At 41.4% G+C, this 23,350-nt stretch overlaps 1 protein-coding gene across 1 annotated transcript in view; it reads right to left on the bottom strand.

The window, feature by feature from the left end:
• Positions 1-2,107: 2,107 nt before the first annotated feature.
• NLRP4 (NLR family pyrin domain containing 4) overlaps positions 2,108-23,350 on the bottom strand; it is a 45,920-nt gene continuing 24,677 nt past the window's right edge. Inside the window, exons 6-10 of the mRNA XM_032171696.2 lie at positions 18,705-18,872; positions 15,651-15,821; positions 6,617-6,787; positions 4,965-5,135; positions 2,108-2,493 (exon numbers count right to left, since the gene is read on the bottom strand). Of these exons, the coding sequence (XP_032027587.1) occupies positions 2,376-2,493; positions 4,965-5,135; positions 6,617-6,787; positions 15,651-15,821; positions 18,705-18,872 (799 nt within the window). The 3' untranslated portion in view covers positions 2,108-2,375. The remainder of the gene's footprint in view (positions 2,494-4,964; positions 5,136-6,616; positions 6,788-15,650; positions 15,822-18,704; positions 18,873-23,350) is intronic.

The following is a 23,350-nucleotide window of genomic DNA, read 5'->3' as shown; positions in this document are numbered from 1 at the left end:
ACAAAATTTTGCCATTTTAACCCATTTAAAGTGTACCTCCCTGTGGCCTTGAGCACACTCACATTGTACAACCATCACCACCATCCATCTCCAGAACTTTTCCATCTTGCAAAACAAACTCTGTACTCATTAAATAACTCCATTTTCTCCTCCTTCCCCTGGCCTCTGGTAACCACCATTTTACTTTTTGCCTCTATGAATTGGGCTACTGTAAGTACCTCATAGAAGGAGAATGTACGGTATTTCTTTTGTGACTGGCTTATTTCATTTAGCATAATATCCTCAAGGTTCATCTATGTTGTGTCATACATCAGAATGTCCTTCCTTTTGAAGACTCAGTATTTCATTTTATGTATATGCCACATTTTGTTTATTCATTCATCCATTGATGGACATTCAAGTTGCTGATTTTCTCAATCTTCACTCCGAAATCAGCGGCACAGAAGTTCAGAAGTGAGGCCGGGCACGGTGGCTCATGCCTGTAATCCCAGCACTTTGGGAGGCCAAGGTGGGCAGATCATGAGGTCAGGAGTTCTAAACCAGCCTGACCAACGTGGTGAAACCCCATCTCTACTAAAAATAGTAAAATTAGCCACGTGTGGTGGCATGCGCCTGTAATACCAGCTACTTGGGAGACTGAGGCAGGAGAATCGCTTCAACCGGGAGGTAGAGGTTGCAGTGAGCGAAGATCGTGCCACTGCAATCCAGCCTGGGTGACAGAGCGAGACTCTCGAAAAAAAAAAAAAAAAAAAAAAAGTTCAGACATGAAATACCCCCATTCCTAAAATCTCCTTTCAGCTCCCAACCCCAAGAGATCTTTATTCAAAGGGAGGGGAGACAGGGTAGCCTCAGAAGTCGAGGCCCAGTGAGGAAAGGAGGGCCAGAGGGGAGTCTGGGGAAGAATATGAGACGCAAAGACCATGAGGAGAGGTAATATTAGCAATGCCATGGAAATTACCCAAACATTCACGTGAACCCCAAAATATATACCACTATTATGTACCAATAAAAAAGGTGCTTTCATCAGGCAAGAACAGATCAGGAGCCCAACCTGGAATCCTAGTAGGACTGGCAGAAAGAAGAGTGCCCAAGTCAGACCAGCCTTTCTAGTGCTTTCAGTGCGGCCAGCGTCTTTCCAGGTCAGCACGGGGAGGGGGCCACAGTTTCTTCAACCTGCACTCCTATTCCAGTCATTCATCAGTAGCGAACACCGTTTCAAGATTTTCCAGGCAGTATGGAGGTTTCCCAAAGAACTAAACGTAGAGCTACCATTTCGTCCGGCAACCTCACTACCGAGTTCTACCCAAAGCAAGAGAAATCATACTAAAAAGAAACCTGCATCCATGTGTTTACTGGAGCACTCTCCACAATAGCAAAGTCATGGGATCAATGTAAGTGTCCACCAGCAGATGAGTGGATCAAGAAAACATGATTTACAGACAGTGGAATCCTATTCAGCCATAAAAAGAATAAAATCATGTCTTTTGCAGCAACATGGATGGAACTCAAGCCATGATCTTAAGTGAGATAACTCAGAAACTAAGTCAAATAATGCATGTTCCTACTTGTATGTGAGAGCTAAATAATATATAAAGAGTGGCTGGGCGCAGTGGCTCACGCCTGTAATCCCACCACTGTGAAAGGCAGAGGCAGGTGGATCATCTGAGGTCGGGAGTTCAAAACCAGCCTGACCAACATGGAGAAACCCCGTCTCTACTTAAAAAAAAAAAAAAAAAAAAATGCCCGGGGTGGGGGGGGCTGGCCGTAAAACCCGAGATACTGGGGGGGGAGGGAGAAGAAAACGCTTGAACCCAGGGGGGGGGGGTTGTGGTGGGCTGCGATCGTGCCATTCCCCCCCAGCCTGAACAATTTTAAAAAAACTCTCCAAAAAAAAAAAAAAAAAAAAAAAAAGTGTGGACTAGTAGACATTGGAGGCTGAGGAGGGTGAGAGGGAGGTGCAGGGTGAGAACTGACCTAATGGGTACAATGTACACTATCTGTGTGATGGGTATACTAAAAGCCCAGATTTTCCCACACAATATATACATGTAACAAAACCGTACTCATACCCCTTAAATTTATACAAATAAAAAAGGCAAAAAAAGATTTTCCAATGTTTAGAAATATAACACTTTATTGAGGGGTTAAGATGTCCTTGTGAGACCGAGAGACCATGAAGGCCTTTCAGTGGCTCATCCAAGGCCACAGAGCACATAAAAACCACATATATCATATAAAATCTATGAATGGGGTGCCAGAAATCTCACAACTCAGAGTGTCAATGATTTGTATCTCCTGGGTGCAGCGTCATGTAAGTAACGGTCCCAGTCCCTGTCCTTTGCAGGTGTTTGAGTCAGAGCCCAGGTTCCTCGCAATCAGATCTCTACCCTTGTGATTGTGTCAAACTCGTCTGTGATGGTCAGGTCAGGATTTCTCTCTTCCTCAGCCGTCAGAAGTGCCTGGGTTTCCTCATCAAAATCAGTTTTTCTCAGCCTGGTAAAATATTTTAAGAGGTTCTATTTTTAATTCACATACTTTTTCCCTTTTCTGCAGCTCATCTTTCTCCCTAATTCATCCCAGGACAAGCCTAGGAAACCCTGGTGTTGCCTCTAAGAGGATAAAATGTTAACCCTGGATCTCCAGAAAATAAATAAATAAATAGTCCAAATTTACAGCTTTGCCAATTTCTGTGGTGTAAATTCTCCAAGCCAATCATGGCCAGTTTCGAGTTGCCCACTTGCTGTCACTAAACAGAGTTACAAAGACAGGTGCACACACGTACACACACACGGCTCTCACCAGCTTGTAGGAGCTGGCTCCAACATGTCACTGGACATAAATAAATGTCCAGAATTGGTAATAGAAGGCATGAACTCCACATAAACATTTGGATTTGCAACAAGAAGTCAGTGGGAGTTAGGGAGAAAGCCTGAAGCTATTTTTTTCAAAGATAAATTATTAATAGTTTCCATTATCCAAGTACCTGGGTCCTGGCCCTCTGCTAAGGCTTTTTCATGCCTATCTCATTAAATGTTCACAACTGCCTTATGAGGTAGCATAATTGTCCCCACTTGTGATGAAGACAACAGAACAATATTAAGGTCACAAAACCAGAAAGTGGTAGTCTGGATACAAATTCAAGCAATTTGTTTCTGGAGCCCCCATACATTGTATCATTGCTTTGAATCAGACAGAAGGATTAAGTATCACCATGTCTTGGTCCTTCCTTTTACGTATAATATCTCTCGTCTCTATTTGGCATCTGTTTGCGTGCAGCTGTCCCACACTGTTGGGGTAAGCTACGTTCTTTAGCGCAACTATGTATCTTAATACACATCCTTGTGAGGCTATCTATGGTGGGAGCTAGAGGAAGATGAAAACTCACTTATTTAGTTCTATCATAGTTATCACATTATCTGATGCATATTTTCATAATTACCATGCCAAATAATCACCCCTATTTTGTAGATAGGAGGCTGATAATCAAAGAGGACAAATGTCTTACACCCTGGCTTACAGGGCCAAACATGGCAAGGCTGGGAGACAAACACAGACCTCCGTGACTCAGAATACAGACAATTCGAGTCCTTCCCCTTAATCACGTGTCTACTTTGGTAGTCTACATTCTGAATCTTTCGCAAACATTAACATAAGAACGCGATAATGCCGAGCACTCAGCCTTTCCAGGTGGAGATTTATAAGGATGGACTTCAAGAAAACAAACCTGTATCTTCACAAAACGGAAAAAAAAAAAAAAAAATCAGTGAATGTTCTTTAGTGTTAGAGTTATACTAGTTTTAACCCATTATATTTCCCTTTTCTGGAAATGAACAGCCTAATAACTGCCTATGATTGCCTTGATCTCATATAGGTTTGAAAACAGTAGGGGAAAATGAATGAGAAAAATAAATATTAAAGATTCTATAGTTATCTAGTAAAATAATGTTTGTAGGATTATATGTAATTATAAATATAACAAATTAAAATATAAATTATATGTTTATATAAAATATAAGTTTATATTTATAAATGTTATACTTATGAATATACATATAACTTGTATTTACAAATAAATATTTAAAATATAAATATGTATCATAATTTGTATTATAATAGTAACAAGTAGATATAGGAGGTAAAAAATTATTTAGGCAGATAGTGAGGGCAAAAGTCCTCAGCAGAGCTTCCCTTCTAACAAAAAGCAGCCCAAGAAATCATTTCTTTTCTAACAAAGAGCATCCTGAAAAATTGAGCTGCAAACATAAGGGAGCTAGAAGATTGCACCAGGGGAATGACAGCAGCTGCGCCAGTGAAAAGAGCTACCTGGGGGCCAGGCCTGTTCACCACAGAAGCACCATCTTCCCTTTTTTATTAGCATGGGTACAGTAAGGAAGAAATGGGCAACATGGTGCAGCTCAGGCAGAGAACCTGCCTGCTTAATAAAGGACTGGGGTGGCGGCTGCCAGAAATTCACACCCTATGCAAATAGCACACCTGGTCCTAACCAGTTTTTCATGCCCTGTGTAGATCAGACACCACCTCCCCACCAGCTCGTCTATAAAACCCTCTGCATTTCACCATGGATCCAGCAATCCATTTTTCCGAGACCGCTCTCTGTAGCAGACAGCTCTTCTTTCTTTTGCCTATTAAACTTCTGCTCTTAACCTCACTCTGTGTGTGTCTGCGTCCTTGGATCTCCAAGGCCCTGGGACAACGAACTTCTGGTGTCACTCCCAGACAATGAGGCCACTTCACAAGTACTTCCATTTGTTGGACATTCACCGTTCACAACTTACTGTGGTAACAGTTTTATACTCACCTGCTTGGTTCTTACTCCTGCAACAACCCTGAGACAAGGAATATCATTTGCATTTTAAATGCAACGTGATTACACTACAGGTCCCAGCCAACCCCTTCTTAGCCCGAGGCACTCTGCCCATAGAGCACAACAGACCCCAGCTCACCCCAGCACCTGCAGGGCACACGCTGGGTGTCTCAGGGCCTCACAGAGCACAACAACCCCTGTGTGGTCCAAGGCGTTCAAGGTCAGGTTGAGCTGCTGCAGCATCTTACTGCTGGTGAGAACAGACGCGAGATCCTTACAGCAGGCGCTCGTTAACCCACATTCTTCCAACCTGCAACAAAAAGACACATGGTAAGAAGCGGCCCCAGCCTCAGGGTGGAGGTAGGATGGGATGTGAGCCAGGCGTCTAGCTGAGGCACACCCCACTGCCTCAAGTGCAATCTCTCACAGTCCAGTGTTTACGACATCAGATCATGCATCTGTGGGTAGGCGGTAAAAGTGGCCATAAGTGTCCATTCTTCTGTATCCCTGCCCACAGCAATATGACTTTGCAGCTCATTCCACTAACAGAGTCTATCTCCGGCTTCACACCTTGCTTTGGATAATATGACATCTGAGCCAGCTTCATACCTTGCTTTGGATAATATAACACAATGGAAGCAAGGTTAGGAGAGTTCTGAGCCACCATCTTGGATGTTTTTCTTCTTTGGAGATGGGGTCTCTGTCATCCCGGCTGGAGTGCAGCGGCATGACCATGGCTCACTGCAGCCTTGACCTCCTGGGTTCTAGCAATTTTCCTGCCTCAGCCTCCTGAGTAGCTGGGGCTACAGGCATGCACCATGCCCGGGGGCTGATTTTTATGGAGATGGGGTTTCACCATGTTGCCCAGGCTGGTCTTGAACTCCTAGGCTCAAGCTATTGGCTTGCCTCATCCTCCTATAGTGCTGGGATTACAGGAATAAGCTATCACACCCGGTGATCTTGGATGTTTTCTACACTTCATCTCTTGAACTCCTGAGATGCTGCTGTCAGCTCAATTCTGTCCCTGCCAAAATTTATATGTTGAAGTCTTAACCCCCCAGTACCCCAAAATGTGGTCATACTTGGATACAAGGTCTTTATAGAGGCAATTAAGCTAAAATGAGGACACTGGGGGGACTCTAATCATATGACTGGTGTTCTTATAAGAGGAAATTGGGACACACACACATAGAGGGAAGAGAACATGAAGACACAGGGAGAAGACAGATGGTTACCAACAAGACAAGGAGAGGGGCCGGGAGCAGATTCTCCCTCATGGCCTTCAGAAGGAGCCAACTCTGCTGACACGTCGATCTCAGACTCTCAGCCTCCATAACTGTGAAGTGATAAATTCATTATCTAAGCCACCCAGTCCATGGTACTTTTTAAACCCTGGCAAACTGATACAGATGCCATGTCAATGAGCCCAGGCCAACCAGTTAAATAATGAGATGTGGGCCAGTTACACCTGTCATCCCCAAGGGGACAGCCAACCCAGCCAGCCAACCTCCATACCATATAGCGAGGTCAACCCAAACCAGCCAATCCCTCAGTTAACCACGGCTTCCTAAGCACACCTGGCTGAGGTCAGTGACGCCTGCCCAGACAAGCAGAGCCAGCAGCAATCTAACTTCTCACTGCCTTAAGCCCTGAAGTTTTACAACGGTTCATGATGCAACCACAGCTAGCTGCTATGTGGTCCTGTTGGAGTTTTCATCTTTCTCTTTCTTTCCATCCATTTTCCGTCTTTGCCACTCATGAAAACATAACCAGGAGCTTGGCGATACCCACCCAAGAATCTCTAAGCGGCAATCTGGATGCGTCAGAGCCCGACACAACAGCTGCACGCCCACATCACCGATTTCATTGCACCCAATTTGCAGAATCTTCAGGTTTTGATTGCTGATGAGAGCAGAGGCGAGGTCTTCACAGCCGTCAGCGGTGATAAAACATTTTACCAAACTGCAAAAGAGTAAGGGTACCATGCTTAAAGGCTATTACAACTTGGTCTAATATCAGGAAAAGAGACACCAAAGCACAACAGCCTTTGTAATTCATGTGGATAGGCACCGTCAGTCCTCCATATCCAGATTCAACTAGAGGCAGATTGAAATTATTCAAGAATTAAAACAAAACAATAAAAAATCAAATGAAAAAACCAATAGAGTATAACAACTTTTCACACAACATTTACATTGTATTACATATCATAGTAACTTAAAGATGATTTACAGTATTATGGGAAGATGCTTGTACATTATATGCAAACACTATAGGCCAGGTGCGGTGGCTCACGCCTGTAATCCCAGCACTTTGGGAGGCTGAAGTGAGTGGATCACCTGAGGTCAGAAGTTCGAGACTAGCCTGGCCAACATGGTGAAACCCCATCTCTACTAAAAAAAAAAAAAATACAAAAAATTAGCTGGGCATGGCGATGCGTGCCTGTAGTCCCAGCTACCCAGGAGGTTGAGGCACGAGAATCACTTGAACTCGGGAGGCAGAGGTTGCAGTGAGCTGAGATTGCAGCACTGCACTCCAGCCTGGGCGACAAAGTGAGAGACTGTCTCAGAACAAACAAACCCTATGCCATTTTACATAAGGAACCTGAGCATCTACAGATTTTGGAATCCTCAGGGGAAATCTGTAGCGAACCTCCTGTGGATATGAAGGGACAACTGAATTGTCTCAGCATCATTTGTTAAAGGTCTGTCCTCTCTCTGCACCAGTGATACACTATTCCATGATGCAACATCTGAACACACGTGGATCCATCTGTTTCTGAGATCTCTATTCTGTGTCTCTGGTCTGTCTGCTTATACCTGTGTGAATCTCATACTTTTTTAATTTCTAAAACTTTAGAAAGTCTTGACACATTTAGAGCAAGGGCTTCTACATTATTTTTATTTGAGACGGAGTTTCACTCTTGTTGTCCAGGCTAGAATGCAACGGCACAATCTCAGCTCACTGCAACCTCTGCCTCACGGGTTCAGGTGATTCTCCTGCCTCAGCCTCCTGAGTAGCTGGTATTACAGGCACCCACCACCATACCCAGCTAATTTTTTTTTTTTTTTTCCAGTAGAGACGGAGTTTCCCTATGTTGGTCAGGCTGGTCTTGAACTCCTGACCTCAGGTGATCCACCTGCCTCAGCCTCCCAAAGTGCTGAGATTACAGGCGTGAGCCACCGCGCCCGGCCCTACTTTTTATATTTTAGGTGTTTCTTAGGTATTCTTGGCCTCTTGCAAATTCCATACACATTTTAAAATTTACTTTTCAAGTTCAATTCAATCACCAAACAAAAATATCGCATTTTCACTGGAATTTCCTGAAAGCAAATGAATTCAACTTACAGAAAACTGACTTTTTAGATACTGAATATTTCAATCTTTGAATATAACATTCTGTTTTATACCATAATTTGATCATATTCTCTAGAAAAGTCTCACATATATCACAGTAGCTATTTCTAGGTAATTTCTTTTTTATGTTACTGTAAGTGGTACTTTTATTTAATTCCACTAGCTTATTACTTCTTGTTGGTATACCAGTAACTGTTTTTGATATATTGTTTCAAGCAAGCTTGTTAGACTCTAATTCTGATAATTTAGCTATAGATTTTCTTGGATTTTTCTATGTACATTCAAATCATCTGCATAGAATTAGGTGTTTCTCCAAGGATTACAGGTTTAGTGTTTTTCTTACCTTGAAGCATTTGCTAAGATTTTCAGGACATTGTTGACTAGAAGTGATTATAGCCACCGTTCTTATCTTTTTCTTGATATTGAAGAGAAAGCTTTTCTCTCATCATTAGGCAAATGTTTGCTTTAGATTTTTTTGAACATATTCTTTAGATCATCGAGGAAGTTCCCAAATAGTTTTTCAAGAATTGTATGTTTTAATTCAAACTTTTCTGCATTTTAGATCATGATTTTTATTTTTAACCTGTAAAGTGATTTACATTGATTTTTTTTTTTTTTTTGAGACGGAGTCTCGCTCTGTCGCCCAGGCTGGAGTGCAGTGGCGCGATCTCGGCTCACTGCAAGCTCCGCCTCCCGGGTTCACGCCATTCTCCTGCCTCAGCCTCCCGAGTAGCTGGGACTACAGGCGCCCGCCACCACGCCCGGCTAATTTTTTGTATTTTTAGTAGAGACGGGGTTTCACCGTGGTCTCGATCTCCTGACCTCGTGATCCCCCCGCCTCGGCCTCCCAAAGTGCTGGGATTACAAGCGTGAGCCACCGCGCCCGGCCGACATTGATTTTTTTTTACTAATCTTTGTAATGTTAAAGCAACTTTACCTTTTGGGGATAAGCCCAACTTAGTTATTATGTTTATTCTTTTAATACATTTACGGATTCTGCTTAATATTCTGTTTAGTGTTTTTGCATTTCATGAATGACACTAGCTTTTAATTGTCCTTTCTTACAAAAATTGTAAGGATTATATTAAAACCAATAAAATTCTTATTGGCTTCTGGCATCAAGATTATGCTAGCCACAAAAAAAGGTGGGGAGTTTCTTCTCTTCTGATCCTGAAAAAGCTGATGTAAGAGTGGAATTATTTATTCTTTGAATATCTGGTAAGAATCACCAATGAAGGCTTCTAAGCCTGGAATTTTCTATATAAAAATATTTGACTGATTCATTTTTCTTTTCTCTTGAGTACATTTAAGTTATATTATTTTAGAAGCTTATTGAGTCTTCAAAATATCTAAATTTTCAAGTTTATTGTGTAAAGGTGCCTATATGTAATCTTTTTAATATCTGTAGCATCTGTAGTAATGTTTCTTGTCCCATGCTTGATATAGACCTGCACTGTTCAGTGTGATAGCCAGCCACGTGTGGCCACTGAGCACTTGGAATGTAGCTTGTCTGAATCTAGATGTGCCATAGTATAAAATACATAGTGAATCTTAAAGAGCTACAAAAAAAACTAAAATATCTCATTAGTAATTTTTTGTACTGATTACATATTGAAGTGATGTTTGATATATGGCTAAATAAACTATATTATTAAAATTCGTTTCAAATGTTTACTTTCATTTTTTAATATGGCCACTTGAAAATTTAATATTCCATGTGTGGCTTGCTTTATATTCTACAGGACGGCATTAACAAAAATTGTTTTTGCAAAGAACCACATTGCAGGTTTCTGATCTTTTCCACTGTGATTTTTGCTTCATTAGTTTCCGTTCTTATTTTTATTTCCTTCCATCTTTTTTTTTTTTTTTTTTTTTTTCGAGGCAGAGTCTCGCTCTGTCGCCCAGGCTGGAGTGCAGTGGCGCGATCTTGGCTCATTGCAAGCTCCACCTCCCGGGTTCACGCCATTCTCCTGCCTCAGCCTCTGGAGTAGCTGGGACTACAGGTGCCCACCACCATGCCCGGCTAATTTTTTGTATTTTTAGTAGAGACGGGGTTTCACCACGTTAGCCAGGATGGCCTCGATCTCCTGACCTCGTGATCCGCCCGCCTTGGCCTCCCAAAGTGTTGGGATTACAGGCGTGAGCCACCGCGCCTGGACAGTTCCTTCCATCCTTTAGGGGGTTTATTTTACCATTTAAAAAAAAAACCCTTCCACAGCCAATATCATACTGAATGGGCAAAAACTGGAAGCATTCCCTTTGAAAACTGGCACAAGACAGGGATGCCCTCTCTCACCATTCCTATTCAACATAGTGCTGAAAGTTCTGGCCAGGGCAATCAGGCAGGAGAAGGAAATAAAGGGCATTCAATTAGGAAAAGAGGAAGTCAAATTGTCCCCGTTTGCAGATGACATGATTGTATATCTAGAAAACCCCATTGTCTCAGCCCAAAATCTCCTTAAGCTGATTAGCAACTTCAGCAAAGTCTCAGGATACAAAATCAATGTACAAAAATCACAAGCATTCTTGTACACCAATCACAGACAGAGAGCCAAATCATGAGTGAACTCCCATTCACAATTGCTTCAAAGAGAATAAAATACCTAGGAATCCAACTTACAAGGGATGTGAAGGACCTCTTCAAGGAGAACTACAAACCACTGCTCAATGAAATAAAAGAGGATACAAACAAATGGAAGAACATTCCATGCTCATGGGTTGGAAGAATCAATATCGTGAAAATGGCCATACTGCCCAAGGTAATTTATAGATTCAATGCCATCCCCATCAAGCTACCAATGACTTTCTTCACAGAATTGGAAAAAAATACTTTAAAGTTCATATGGAACCAAAAAAGAGCCCACATTGCCAAGGCAATCCTAAGCCAAAAGAACAAAGCTGGAGGCATCATGCTACCTGACTTCAAACTATACTACAAGGCTACAGTAACCGAAACAGCATGGTACTGGTACAACAGAGACATAGATCAATGGAACAGAACAGAGCCCTCAGAAATAATGCCACATATCTACAACTATCTGATCTTTGACAAACCTGACAAAAACAAGAAATGGGGAAAGGATTCCCTATTTAATAAATGGTGCTAGCAAAACTGGCTAGCCATATGTAGAAAGCTGAAACTGGATCCCTTCCTTACACCTTATACAAAAATTAATTCAAGATGGATTAAAGACTTACATGTTAGACCTAAAACCATAAAAACCCTAGAAGAAAACCTAGGCAATACCATTCAGGACCTAGGCGTGGGCAAAGGACTTCATGTCTAAAACACCAAAAGCAATGGCAACAAAAGCCAAAATTGACAAATGGGATCTAATTAAACTAAAGAGCTTCTGCACAGCAAGAGAAACTACCATCAGAGTGAACAGGCAACCTACAGAATGGGAGAAAATTTTTGCAACCTACTCATCTGACAAAGGGCTAATATCCAGAATCTACAATGAACTCAAACAAATTTACAAGAAAAAAACAAACAACCCCATCAAAAAGTGGGCAAAGGACATGAACAGACACTTCTCAAAAGAAGACATTTATGCAGCCAAAAAACACATGAAAAAGTGCTCATCATCACTGGCCATCAGAGAAATGCAAACCAAAACCACAGTGAGATACCATCTCACACCAGTTAGAATGGCCATCATTAAAAAGTCAGGAAACAACAGATGCTGGAGAGGATGTGGAGAAATAGGAACACTTTTACACTGTTGGTGGGACTGTAAACTAGTTCAACCATTGTAGAAGTCAGTGTGGCGATTCCTCAGGGATCTAGAACTAGAAATACCATTTGACCCAGCCATCCCATTACTGGGTATATACCCAAAGGATTATAAATCATGCTGCTATAAAGACACATGCACACGCATGTTTATTACGGCACTATTCACAATAGCAAAGACTTGGAACCAACCCAAATGTCCAACAACGATAGACTGCATTAAGAAAATGTGGCACATATACACCATGGAATACTATGCAGCCATAAAAAATGATGAGTTCATGTCCTTTGTAGGGACATGGATGAAACTGGAAACCATCATTCTCAGTAAACTATCACAAGGACAAAAAACCAAACACCGCGTGTTCTCACTCATAGGTGGGAATTGAACGATGAGAACTCACGGACACAGGAAGGGGAACATCACACTCTGGGGACTGTTGTGGGGTTGGGGGAGGGGGGAGGGACAGCATTAGGAGATATACCTAATGCTAAATGACGAGTTAATGGGTACAGCAAACTAACATGGCACATGGATACATATGTAACAAACCCGCACACTGTGCACATGTACCCTAAAACCTAAAGTATGATAAATAAAATAAAATAAAAATAAAAAATAAAAAGAATACAAAGTGATGGGTACACAGATATCTTCCAATTGTGAAAATTAAATTCATCAAACCGTTTATGTGTGGTATATGCGCCCTTCTGTGTGTATAATACACTTTAGAATAATATATTTCAATTAAAATGTATATATAATATAAAAAAAAAACCCTTAAGTTCATTATTCTTTAGATTCCTTTTAAAATATATACATGCCCTACAGCTCCATCTGAGTTTGTTGCAAAGTATATTCTTTTTTCATTTCAACATATGTTCTAATTTCCATTACGATTTCTCTTAGATTCCTGGACTCTATATGGGAAGTAATTATGTTCACCTTGTAAGATTTAAAGCTCAATTGAGTAGGAAGATAATTTAAAAGTTAGCATGAACCAAATAATGAATCAAATAATACTTTGTCTTAAATTCTATTTTGTCTGATTCATACAGTTGCATAAGCTTCCTTTTGTTTAATATTTGCATGTTTTTTTTTCTATCCTTTCATTTTCATCGTTTTATTGAGGTAAAATTTACATAAGATTAACTATATTAAAGTGAACAGTTCAGTGGCACTTACTACAGTTCACAATGTCGTACAACCACAACCTTACGTTTTCATAAGTAACTTATAAACATTAGTTACGTTTTAATATGGCAATCTTTCAGCTGAGACATTTAATCTGTTTATGTTTAATTACTAGTATATTTGAATTCAAATATATATCTTTTTTTATATTTTCTTATCTGTTCAATTTTTGTTTCCTTGTTCGTTTTTGGATCGGGAATTTTTTAATCATTCTGTCTCCTCTTTTCTGCTAATTTGAGTATTCACCTTAATTTACCCCTTTATATTTTGTTACGGCTGTTGTATATTTTTTCCCATCAACTCTTCAAGATGGTATTATTTTTATACACAATCCACATTTTGTTTAGATTTATCTAGAGATCTACCCCTTTCTTTGCTCTATCCCTCTTCCATCTGGAACGATTTACTTCTGTCTAAGGAAGTCTTTAGAATTACTTTTAGGAAGGATCTGGTGGGAAGAAACTTGGTATTTATTTGAAAATGTGTTTTTATCCTCGAGTTTTGGTGGCTATAGAATTCTAGGTTGACAAGCCACCCTCCCATCTCCCCACCACACTGAATATCTCACTGTACTGCCCTCTGGTCTCCACTGTTACTCTTCACCCAGGTCTGTCTCCTTTCTTGTAGATATCACTTCCCCCAGCTCCCAGCCCCTTGTTAAATCTTTACAGACCAACATCCTTGTAGCTGGTGTTCTACAGTTTCTCCACTATTTATCCTGTTAAGCGCTTATTTGGATGCTCGAATCTGAATTGGAATCTTTCATCGGTTACAGAAAAATTTCAGCCTTCTTAAAATATTTTATCTTTCCGGGATTCCCAGTAAGTGTGTTAGAACGTCTTAATCATCCAAGTCTTATATGCTCTTCTATGGTTTACATATTTTTCTGTTTTCAAGCTGCTTTCTAGGTAATTGTAACTTATCTTCTATTTTACTAATTTTTTCTTTAATTATGTCTAATCTACTATTCACCCCATATAGTCAATTATTATATTTATAATTTCTAGTTGTATTATTTGCTCATTTCATCTCCTTTTCCCTAAGATTCAAACTTGTTATTTTTCTGTAAACATAGTAAGTATAATAGCTTTATAGATAATTAGATAGTTTGGTAGCTATTTGTATTTTGACTTGTCCTTTATTTCCTTGTGGTTTGGGTTATTTTAACTGTGTGGTATTTACTGACCGTAAAAAATCCTTTTAGGAATAAGCTGAGGTCAAGGATCATGTCATCCTATTACCTATCTCCTGAGACGATTTGCTCTTGTTTCTTTCAGGCATCTGTTCAGTACTAGTTTAAGGTTATGTTGTGTTTTTTCATGCGTCTTAAGGAGTTTTGGATAGCCTTAAGTGCTATCTACTTAGCCTGCTGCTTAAGAATATTTCTGTTTGGGCTGGACACGGTGGCTCATGCCTGTAATCCCAGCACTTTGGGAGGCCGAGGTGGGCGGATCATGAGGTCAGGAGATCGAGACCATCCTGGCTAACACAGTGAAACCCCGTCTCTACTAAAAATACAAAAAAAATCAGCTAGGTGTCGTGGCGGGCACCTGTAGTCCCAGCTACTCAGGAGGCTGAGACAAGGAGGCGGAGCTTGCAGTGAGCCAAGATTGTGCCACTGTACTCCAGCCTGGGCTGACAGAGCAAGACCCTTCTGTCTCCAAAAAAAAAAAAAAAAAAAAAAAAAGAATATTTCTGTTTAGCCTCTAGATGCTTTTAAATTTTTTCTTAATATTGTATCTGATGTTTTTGGTGTCTTTCAGTTTCAATGACTGGCCCAGATAGCCTAACGCACCATTGGGAGAGAAAGAATGCATTTGGTGTTTTTGTTATGTTATTTAACATACTCTTCAAGTGAGGAATACAAAATCCTAAACTGATTTCCTAATGGATTAGGTAAAAATCACGCTGCCAGATTTCAGAAGTCTCTGTATTTTTCAGGGAAAGTGCATAACATGTTATCCTAACTGGTAATTCTAAAAACACTGCCACCGCCGCTACAGGGGTTACCCAGATATTTCTCTATTTGATAACATGAAATTAAGTCTTTTCACCATCTCCTTTCTGGCTGATCTCATGCTACCCTTTGTCTTCTTCTGAAGCATTCTCTGTTACACACATTAACTCTCACGCGTATTTTTGGATCTCTCACCTTCACATTTTACCCTTCTACCTGGAATTTTGGCTTTATTTTTGCACCTGATGAAGTGCATTCATTTTGTAGAACCCACACCAAATATCACCTTAGCCATGAAATTGCCCCTCAGGTCCCAGACCTGATTCCAGCTCTCTCAGTCCTCTACCTATATGCCACTGGGGAACTATTTGCAACATATTAAATCCGTGACACAGAAGTCAGGGTGCTGATTTGTTTACACGAGCGTCTCGACAAGAATCTGAAGCAAGTATTTTTTAAACCTTCACATGCCCAGGCACAGACACTACGGCCTTCCTCAATTCCAGATGCCCCATTCTCAGCAGTGCATGCCCTTGAAAAGACGGCTTGGTCTTCAACAAAGAAACAGCACAAAGCCTACCACAGCGAATCCAGGCAGCAGTCCGGGCGTTTCAAGGCCTCGCAGAGGGTTTTCAGTCCTTCGTCCTTCAGGGCATTGGCGCTGAGGTCTAGATAGCGCACGCTCTTGTTACGCAGAAGCATTTCAGAGATGTATTCGCAGCATTGCTCACTGAGGTGGCAGAAAGCCAACCTATGGGGACAAAAACACGAGAAGGAGAGTGAAGAGGGACGTGGTGTCTCAGGGAGCTTTAATTTCACATTCAGGGTAATATTTCTATAATCTTACAAACTCCCCAACTGAGATGAAGTTCTGGGTTATCTGAAAACACCTCCTCTCATTTCTTCTTTTGAGACGGTGTTTTGCTCGTCACCCAGGCTGGAGTGCAACGGCGCAATCTCGGCTCACTGCAACCTCCGCCTCCCGGGTTCAAGTGATTCTCTTGCCTTAGCCTCCCAAGTAGGTAAGATTACAGGCGCCCACAACCACACCTGGCTAATTTTTGCATTTTTAGTAGAGACAGAGTTTCACCATGTTGGCCAGGCTGATCTCGAACTCCTGACCTCAGGTGATCTGCCCGCCTCGGCCTCCCAAAGTGCTGGGATTACAAGGGGTGAGCCACCGCGTCCGGCCCTCCCATTTCTTCTTACTTGCATGATAGAAGAATTAGAAAATAAGAGGGTAACGCAGAAGGAAAAAGTATCGTGTGATATGGCATAGCTAATACTCTAACAGGGCTTTAATTTTGGTTCTAATTCTTCATCTGATGGTGTCCTTGCACAAGACATGGACCTTCTGAGGCTGTTCCCTCATGGGCTGGTAAAGCATACTGATTACCTCATGTGTAGAATCCTCAACTTTTTCAATTTCATTTTTCTTTAAAATCATAATAGGTTCAAAACTTTTTTTTTTGGAGACAGAGTCTGGCTCTGTCACCTAGGCTGGAGTGCAGTGGCACGATCACAGCTCACTGCAGCCTCTACCTCCCGGGCTCAAGCTAATTTTCGTATTTTTTTTTTTTTTTGTCAAGATAGGGTTTCGTCATGTTGCCCAGGCTGGTCTTGAACTCCTGGGCTCAAACAATTCACCTGCCTTGGCGTCCCAAAGTGTTGGGAATATAGGTGTGAGCCTCCACTCCCAGCCAGTTTATGAATTTTCTTTTTTTTTTTAAGGATCCATGTTCGCTTTGAAAAAAAAGTGTGGAGTAGAGAAAAACAAAAAAGCAGAGGGTGCAAGCTAGTGATGAATGAACCACATATGGCCTACAGATATTTAAATTTTCTGGCACTTTTATGTTTAACAAAATCAGTTGGCAATATATAACCATCAGTAAAATTTTATATAAAATCTAGATTTCAACCTCTGTTGACAACTGGGATATCTGGCAATAATGAGCCACACTCCCACATGGAAATCCAACAGGCTAGGACAGAAAGGCCAACTGCTTCCTGTTGACAGACACAAGATCTGCATTTCCACGGAGGCCTCACCCAGCTTGCTTCTCTCATGGATCTCAATTTTCTGGCATATCCAGGCATTTGGGGGCTTTGTTTTTTTTGTTGTTGGTTTTTTTTTTTTTTTTTTTAAGTCAGTCTTGCTCTGTCACCCAGGCTGCAGTGCGGCAGTGCGATCTTGGCTCACTGCAACCTCTGCCTCCCAGGTTCAAGCGATTCTCCAGCCTCAGCTTCCCTCGAGAGTAGCTGGGACTACAGGCATGCACCACCAAGCCCAGCTAATTTTTGTATTTTGTATTTTTAGTAGAGACGGGGTTTCACCAACTCAGGGAGTCTATCAGCTTCCATCTGGGTTCCCCTTCCTGAAGTGCATCCTGAACTCTCTCTCCAGATAGTAACCTGGGACAATTCTAGGACTCACCTGTTTGTCCCTTATCACTCAGGCACCACTGTCCTTCATTGCCTGATGTCTGAAGTCTTAAACAGTTGTTTTATTTAGTTGGTTATTTTTGGTTGTTTTAGGTGGGAGGTTAAGTCCTGTCCCTGTCCCTCTATTTTAGCTCGAGGTATAAATCCTCTCATTTTCTTGACATTTTCAGAATACTCTTACTTTCACGTTGTTCATATTTCAAAATGCCCAAAAGTATAAAGAGGGAAAAATCTCCATCGTCCCCTATCTCCCAGCTTCCCAGTTCTATTTCTCACAGGCAGCCTATATTATAATACCATTTCTTCCAATGATATTTGTGTATTAAAAAAAATAGACACACTCGAGACCAGCCTGACCAACATGGAGAAACCCCATCTCTACTAAAAATACAAAATTAGCCGGGCATGGTGGCACATGCCTGTAATCTCAGCTACTCAGGAGACTGAGGCAGGGGAATTGCTTGAACCCGGGAGGCAGAGGTTGCGATGAGCCAAGATCATGCCATTGCACTCCAGCCTGGGCAACAAGAGCAAAACTCAAAACTCAAGAAAAAAAGAAAAAGAAAAGACACAAATGCCTATATATTCTCCTGTCCTCCCCCCTTTTTTATAAGTATCGCCTAAAGATATTAGAATTCCATTAATAGGTAAATCAACTGGCCTTTAATACTTACTCATCTGTCTTCCTTCTGTGTTTTACGTACCCTAAAACTGGCTTGAATAGTCTCTTCTCATCCTATTACTGCGAGAACATCACATGTATTATAGTAGTAACTGGGGTCAGGAGGCCCATAGACAATTTGCTCTGCTACTGTCCCAAGTACCCACACCAAGTCCACTCTACATGCTCGAAATAACTGTTATCAACACGGGAAGTACCATGTGTGTTGCAGGTGCATTAATCCAACCTAACAGCTTCGAAACGTAGTACGTGTTCTGTATAGACAGTCTCCCTTGACAGCCGACCTCTAAGACAGGATGTTCCCCTGCTTCAAAGTTAAATATTTTGCTCAAGAAGACAGTGCATACGTGGTAAATCCTGAAGTACAACTCAAGGCTTTTCTGATTCTTAAGCGTGAGCTTTTAAACCTCTGCTATGTGGCCTCCATCACTGAGCAGATTGTCATCAATAGGCCCAGGTTTGAACTGCCACCATGGCCCTCCACAGTAGGCACCCCCAACATCCACTCACATCAGGTACACCAGGACCGTGTCTGGGCTGCACAGGGCTGCACACAAAAGGGGCATGCCTGCGTCTAACTGGTTGCAGGATACATTCAGATACATCAGCTTCTTGTTGTTGGTTAGAAGGCCGGCAAGGACTTCACAATCAATGGGTGAGAGGTGACAATTTACCAGCCTGCAGGAAAGGGAAAATGTCACATTCTGTTGGTTTCTAGTTCCTGGACTCATTCCTCTTGCTAATCCTATGAGAGTCGGGAAGCCCACATTTGCCGTCCTTGAGAGACTCACTGCCTCCCAACCCTGTTCTTGATCCCTGTCAACCCAGTCTCCAGGGTACAGAGATGGCCAACCTGAGACGCACCGTCTCAGTTATATGCATGCTTGGCTTATAGTCTCCAGGGTACGGAGACAGCCAACCTGAGATGCACCGTCTCAGTTATATGCATGCTTGACTTATAGTCTCCAGGGTACAGAGACAGCCAACTTGAGACGCACCATCTCAGTTATATGCATGCTTGGCTTACGGTCTCCGGGGTACAGAGATGGCCAACCTGAAACGCACCATCTGTTATATGCATGCTTGGCTTAGCCTCCCCCAGTAACTTATCTCACTGCACTTGGAGAAAATCCCAAAATATACAACATGATCCACAAGGGTCCTACCCATTCCCAAGTCCCCGTGTCCCAGCCACCCTGGTTCTTTTCAGTTGCCTGACAACACAGGTTTCATTCTCTAAGGTATTACTCACGTTTGATCCTCCCCAAACTCGTCTCTAGTGGCTCCTTTACCAAACTTAGGCTATTTTGCACGTGTGCACCCCAAGTGGAATGCTCTTTTTCTGGCCTGTGGTTAGACACATCCTTATCACTCCCTTTTTTGGGGGCTTGAGTTGATTTGTGTTGCCAGTAATTGTGGTTTTCTGTTACCTCAACCACTCTCCTTACCTCTGCTTGCCACAAAAAATACACTAAGCTCAGAGACAACAGAATAAAGATGAAAGCCATTATGGAAGTTGTCCAGAAATAAACGTGCAATTGGCAAGTCACCGAGTCCATGGGTCCTCACGCCTCTGCAGGAGGGCTCTGTGGCCATGCATGCTTTTAATGTTGTTTCTAGATTTAAGATATAGGTTGGTGCCGCCGGGTGCGGTGGCTCAAGCCTGTAATCCCAGCACTTTGGGAGGCCAAGGAGGGCGGATCACGAGGTCAAGAGATCGAGACCATCCTAGCCAACACGGTGAAACCCTGTCTCTACTAAAAATACAAAAATTAGCCGGGCAAGGTGGCGGGCGCCTGTAGTCCCAGCTGCTTGGGAAGTTGAGGTAGGAGAATCGCTTGAGCCTGGGAAGCAGAGTTTGCAGTAAGCAGAGATTGCACCACTGCACTTCAACCTGGTGACAGCAAGACTCCGTCTTAAAAAAAAAAAAAAAATGTTATATTATATATATGTGTGTGTGTGTGTGTGTGTGTGTGTGTGTGTGTTGGTGCAAAAGTAATTTGCCATTAATGGCAGAAACTGCACCAACCCAATATTATTTTCAAGGAGTGAAAAAATAGAATGTGGCCTACTTCACACTATTTGCAAAAATTTACTCAAAATGGATCATACAGATTTAAATATAAGAGGCAAAACAAAACTTTTAAAAGAAAACAAAGGGCCAGGCACAGTGACTCACACCTGTAATCCTATCACTCTGGAAGGCCCAGGCAGTCAGATCACCTGAGGTCAGGGGTTTGAGACCAGCCTGGCCAACATAGTGAAACCCCATCTCTACCAAAAAAAAAAAAAAAAAAAGATACAAAAATTAGTCGGGCTTGGTGGCACACACCTGTAATCCCAGCTACTCGGGAGGCTGAGGCAGAAGAATCACTTGAACCCAGGAAGCGGAGGTTGCAGTGAACTGAGATTGCACCTCCGCACTCCAGCCTGGGTGACAGAGTGAGGCTCGTCTCAAATTTGGGGGAAAAAAAGAGAAGAAAAGAAAAAGAAGTTAATCTTAATGAACTTGGGTTAGGCAATGGTTTTGTAGCAATTACGCCAAAAGCACAAGAGACAAAAGAAAAAAATAAAGTGCATCTCATCAGATTAGCAGCTTTTGTGCTTCAAAGGACACCGTTAAGAAAGTGAAAAGAACTCACAGAATGGCAGAAAAGATTCGTAAAGTATGTCTCATTTATAACTAGTAATCACAAAATGTAAAGAACACTTACAACTCAACAAAAAGGCAAAAAACCCAATTAAAATGTGCAAAGGTGTTGCCAACAACCATACGAAAAAATGCTAATTAATCAATAGAAAAATGCACATCAAAATCACAGTGAGATACCATCTCACACAAGTCAGAATGGCTATTATTAAAAAGTCAAGAAATAATACGTGCTGGTGAGGTTGCAGAGAAAAGTGTACACTTACACGTTTTTGTAGGAATGTAAATTAGTTCAGCCATTATGGAAAGCAGTTTGGCAATTTCTGAAAGAACTTCAAACACAACTACCATCAACCCAGCAATCCCATTATTGGGTATATACCCAAAGGAATATAAATCATTATACTATACAGACACATGCACTTGTATGCTCATCACAGCACTATTCACCAAAATACCCATCAACAGTGGACTGGATAAAGAAGATGTGGTACATATACACCACGGAATACTATGCAGCCATGAAAAAGAGTAAGATGATGTCCTTTGTAGCAACATGGATGGAGCTGGAGGCCATTATCCTTAGCAAACTAACACAGGAACATAAATCCAAATATCACGTGTTCTCACTTACAAGTGGAAGCTAAACACTGAGTACATATAGACATGAAGAAGAGAACAGACACCAGGGCCTAGTTGAGAGCAGAGGGTGGGAAGAAGATGAGGAAGAAAAAACTCCCTATCAGGTACTATGCTTATTAACGGGTGATGAAATAATCTGTACACCAAACCTCCATGACATGCAATTTACTTTTATAATAAACCTGTACCCGTACCCCTGAATGTAAAAAAAAAAATTTTTAATGTGCGAAGGACTTGAATCTACATTTCTCCAGAGAAGTTATAGAAATGATCAAAAAGCACAGGAAAAGATGCTTAACATCATTAGTCATTCAGGAAAAGCAAATCAAAACCACAATGAATGCTCCTTTACACCCACTAGGATGGGTATAATAAAAAAATAAGTAAATATAAGTAATAATAAAATATAAGTAAATAAGTAAAAAATAAGCAAAGATGTGGAGAAATTAGAACTCTCATACATTGCTGGTGGGAATACAGAATTGTGCAGTCACTGAGGAAAATAACTTGGTGGTTTCTCTAACAGTTAAATATGGAATTACTATATGACCTAGCAATTCTACTCCTGGTTACAAGTCCAAAAGGATTGAAAGCAGGTGTTCAAACATGAGTGTTCATAGAGCACTATTCAGAATAGCTAAAAGGTGGTCACAACCCAAGTATTCATCACTAGAGGACTAGAAGAACAAAATGAGGAATATCTATACAGTGGAATACTATTTAGCCAAGAAAAGGAATGAAGTACTGATACATGGTACAATTTGGATAAACCTTGAAAACATTTTGCTAAGTGGAAATAAGCCATTTGCAAAAGGCCACATGTGATTCAACTTACATGAGACGCCTCGGATAGGAAAATCCAATAGGATTGAAACTATGTTAGTAATTCCCAGGGACGAGAGAGATAAGGGAGTGAGGAGTGAATGCTAATGCGTTATGGGGTTTCTTTCTCAGGTAATGAAAACATTTTAAAATCAGTCATGATAGTTGCACATCCTCATGAATATATGTGAAGATCACTAAACTGTACATTTTAAAGCATAGTTATACTTTAAAAGTATTTCTTAAAGTGTATGAAGTACATACTTTAAAAGTATATGTTTTATGGTATGTGGGTGTCATAATAAAGTTGTTATTTTTTAAAAAAAGGGTTTGGGTCTTTTTGTGTTTGGTTGATGTAAGCTCAGAAAAACGGCAGATAAAGACTAGTATAGAGAAGTATTTGAATGTGCGGGTACCAATGAAGGTAAGTAGAGGGTAAGTATTTAGAGGAAACTCTTATTTAATTGCAAAAAAAAAAAAATGTTTGAATTAAAACATACATACTAGAAAGTACACACAATGGTTAAGTGCCAGCCAATGGATTGTCATGAATTTAAGGCACTTGAGTTACCAGTATCCAGGTCAAGAAACAGAGCAGGTTTCATCATTCTCCTGTACCCCTTTCCTTCACTATCTTAACAAAGGTAACTGCTGTCTGATATGGTTCGGCTGTGTCCCTACCCAACTCTCATGTCGAACTGTAATCCCAGTGTTGGAGGAAGGGCCTGGGGGGTGACGGAATCATGGGGGTGGTTTCTAGTGATTTAGCACCATCCCCTAGTGCTGTTCCTGTGATAGAGTCCTCATGCCATCTGGTTGTTTGAAAGCGCGTAGCACCTTCCCCTTCTCTCTTCTTCCTGCTCCCCCCATGTAAGACGTGCCTGCTTTCCCTTTGCCTTCTGCCACGATTTTAAGTTTCCTGAGGCCTCCCCAGAAGCAGAAGCCTGTACATCCTTCAGAACCATAAGCCAATTACACCTCTTTTATTTATAAATTACCCAGTCTCAGGTGTGTCTTTATAGCAGCACGAGAACGTAGGGAT

Source organism: Hylobates moloch, unplaced genomic scaffold (genome assembly GCF_009828535.3).
Source record: "Hylobates moloch isolate HMO894 unplaced genomic scaffold, HMol_V3 SCAFFOLD_12, whole genome shotgun sequence".
Lineage (NCBI taxonomy): Eukaryota > Metazoa > Chordata > Mammalia > Primates > Hylobatidae > Hylobates > Hylobates moloch.
Note: the sequence above shows the minus strand (reverse complement) of the source record. Positions and strands in the feature narration are given on the sequence as shown.